The 3,102-nt window shown below is 38.2% G+C and overlaps 1 protein-coding gene across 1 annotated transcript; it reads right to left on the bottom strand.

Annotated features, from left to right (window-relative positions):
* Positions 1-607: 607 nt before the first annotated feature.
* On the bottom strand, positions 608-1,847 carry LOC106298694 (ethylene-responsive transcription factor CRF6-like). Its single transcript, XM_013734835.1, has one exon. It carries the CDS (start codon positions 1,678-1,680, stop codon positions 817-819), a length of 864 nt encoding a protein of 287 aa, XP_013590289.1. The 5' UTR covers positions 1,681-1,847; the 3' UTR covers positions 608-816.
* Between the last annotated feature and the right edge of the window lie 1,255 nt (positions 1,848-3,102).

The following is a 3,102-nucleotide window of genomic DNA, read 5'->3' as shown; positions in this document are numbered from 1 at the left end:
TTAGACATATTACCCTATAGTCTGTGAAGCTAGAAAACTTTTTTCGTATATACTGTATATATATATAATTTTAACCGGTTCAAATACGCTTCTGATATTAGTAAACCGGCGTTAGAATTTTATAATACTACCACGGATTTAATTATTTGTTTACTCCACATGTAAAATGGAGTTTTAACTTCAAATTCTAAAAAAGGAGATTTTGTTTATCATAAGACTTATCATTTGTCACATGATGCTATTAGAAAGATTCATGAAAAGTACGAAATAACAAAGGAAAAGATAGGGAACTCCTGTTGATAAATAAATATTGTTAATATAAACATGATAAACAACTGCTTTGTACATAGTGCTTCCTCACGTTGAGACAAGCAAATAACGAAAATGTTGGGCCAAAAACCTTAAGCGACACTGACATTTTTTTATCTTAAACTAGATTCTGACCAGACTTTTTTTTTTAAGGGCGGATATATTTTTTGTTTTACATTTTTTTAGGTCTTTTCAATTGGTAATTTAAATATAGGTCTAATGGCATAAAGCATAATAAATAATATTATAAATAATGATAAAAATAAAAGAAATAATAGTTGGATTATACTTTTATCAATGGGTGACGGTGCTATTTTAATAGAATAGATAATGTACTTGGTAACCAGCCACAGTTAAAATTAAACGGAGCTATTCTCGCGCTCCAGCGTCCAGCCGATCAGAACAGTCCACGTCAATGAACGAAAAAAGCAAGCACACGGCCTAGATGCGTCCACGTCTTCATCATCGTCACAAAAATCTCAGAACCAGTAAAAATCGATTTTTTAATTAATCAAGCTCGAAGAAATTGTCGACATCCCATGGAGTTGCATCGAAATCTCCACTCAAATGGAACGAGAACTCTTCCGGTTCGTCATCTTCTCTCCGGTTCGGAACAGGTTTATGGATTTCGATTTCGTCCACAAACAACGGCGCCGGAGGAAACTCAGAATCCCAGAAATACTCGCCGGCGAGAGACAACTCCGGCAACGAATACGGATCCGGGAACAAACCCGCCACGTCAGGCTTCACCTCCGCCGTCTCCAACTCCGTTTCCTCTTTGACGTTGAACCGAAGAACAGACGTCGGAGAACAGAGGCTCTGGCTCCCCGAATCACACCCGTTAACCGTTTTCAGATCGATAACCGGCGTTTCCTCCGGCGAAGGAGGAGTCAGAAAATTAGTCAGAGCGTTGTGACCCTTGAGACGAATCGCGGCTCGATCGTAAGCAACGGCGGCTTCCTCCGCCGTGGCGAAAGTCCCTAACCAAATCCGAGTACGCGTCGACGAATCCCTTATCTCCGCCGCGAAGGATCCCCACCGCCTCTGCCTCACGCCTCTGTACTTTATAGGATTCGCTGACACGTCAGCCTTAGCCTTTCTCTCGCCGCCGCCTTTCTTCTCCGCCTTGCATCTAGCTGCTTTTCTCGGGGGTTTGGTTTCACCGAATCTAATCTCCTCCACGTATCGTTTCACTCTCGGAGTCGGACAAGCCTTGTCGTCTTCCTCGTCGTCGCTAGATGATGAGTCAGTGGCGAAAGGGTCGGTGAAAGAGATTCGGACCACTCTCGGAGAGCCGTTGGATGGTTTAGCTGGCACGGGTTTGACCGTACAGTGTTCCGTGAACTTTACTCTTCTTGATCCTCTTTCCATCTCTCTCTCTCGCTCTGTAATAATCCACCAAAAGAGAGAGAGAAACTAAAGATGATTTTTTTTTTAACTGTGATGAATCGTAGAGAGAAAGAAAAGAGATGAGTCAAAATGTCAAAGAAGGGAAGAATTGCCGTTTATTAGGAACATTTATTATTTCCATATTCTCCTTTTACTTTTATGGCCATTTTTATTTAATGTGATTTTTGGAATATTTACTGTTTTTTTTTTTTAAATGGTGTCTTTTTGTTTAACTGTAGAGAGATATTAATGCGGTATTCAAACCGGTTAAGCAGTATTCTTTTATTTTTTGTTCAAACCGGTTTAGCAGTATTCATAATAGAGGAAGTTACTCTTTTTAACTCATGAACTAAATCTAAACTCACTAAAATAAAATTAAAAATCATTACAATTATACTGAATTTTTGTAGTATTATGGTTTATAAACCGAAAGAGATGTTAAACCGGAAAATTACATCGGTCTTTGTATTAGGGAAATTAACGCGGTTCGTGACCCATTGGGGACTCCAAAACGGCTTTCCGCATCTCAGATTGAGACGTTATATCTCTGACACGTGTTAGTTACCGTATCGAGAGTGGAGCTTTTGTCCTACCTTCATAACTTGGTCTCCAAGCCATTTTAAGTCTTCCACGCCAATAACTCATGCGCCAGTGTGTGGGACCTTCTCGTGTGAGATTGGTCACGAGGATGTCACTCACCAATAAATTTTAATGCTAATGACTAATGAGTGTTCGAATGGAGGAGTGGGACAAGTCCCGCAGTGCATTCATCAATTATAAGTATCTTATAAAACATTTACAGGTATTTCGGCCGATCCTATAACATCTAAGATATTTGTTTAGATATCTAAGTGTCATTTTTATTGTTTTAATATATGATCTATAGTTTTAAACTGATTTTGTCATTCATAAGTTACAATAAATTATTTGATATGGTTTTCTCCTGCATGATCTGCTTGATCTGCACTTGTCCTGCTTGATCTGCATGATCTGCTTGATCTGTCCTGCTTGAACTACTTTTACCATTCGAAGCCTGAGTCTATTGATGTGTTTAAAAAGAGAGTAATGGTAGTAGTCTCGTGTCAATTTGAAACGTCATTTTAAAATTGTTTGAACCAATGATCTTTCGCTTGGAGGGCAAGTCACTGCCACCCTCTAATATTTACTAATGTCTCTTGTCGGAAACAGGAAAAAAAGTAAACTACATTAGATTTTCCTTTAAGTTTAGAATTTTTAAATGAGCTTTGACTAGAATTGGTCGGGGAAAACAGAATCAGTAGAAAAAGAAGGTTCATAATCTAATTGATAAAATTACAAATTAAATTAACTTAATTACTAAACAATAGTAATATTCTACTACTTACATTACATGCGATTTCAAATTCTTTTGTCTGTTTTATAGTT

Source organism: Brassica oleracea, chromosome C6 (assembly GCF_000695525.1).
Source record: "Brassica oleracea var. oleracea cultivar TO1000 chromosome C6, BOL, whole genome shotgun sequence".
Classification (NCBI taxonomy): domain Eukaryota; kingdom Viridiplantae; phylum Streptophyta; class Magnoliopsida; order Brassicales; family Brassicaceae; genus Brassica; species Brassica oleracea.
Note: the sequence above shows the minus strand (reverse complement) of the source record. Positions and strands in the feature narration are given on the sequence as shown.

Excerpts from the sequence above, each read along its gene's own strand:
- LOC106298694 (XM_013734835.1), bottom strand. The coding sequence starts at position 1,680 with ATGGAAAGAGGATCAAGAAGAGTAAAGTTCACGGAACACTGTACGGTC.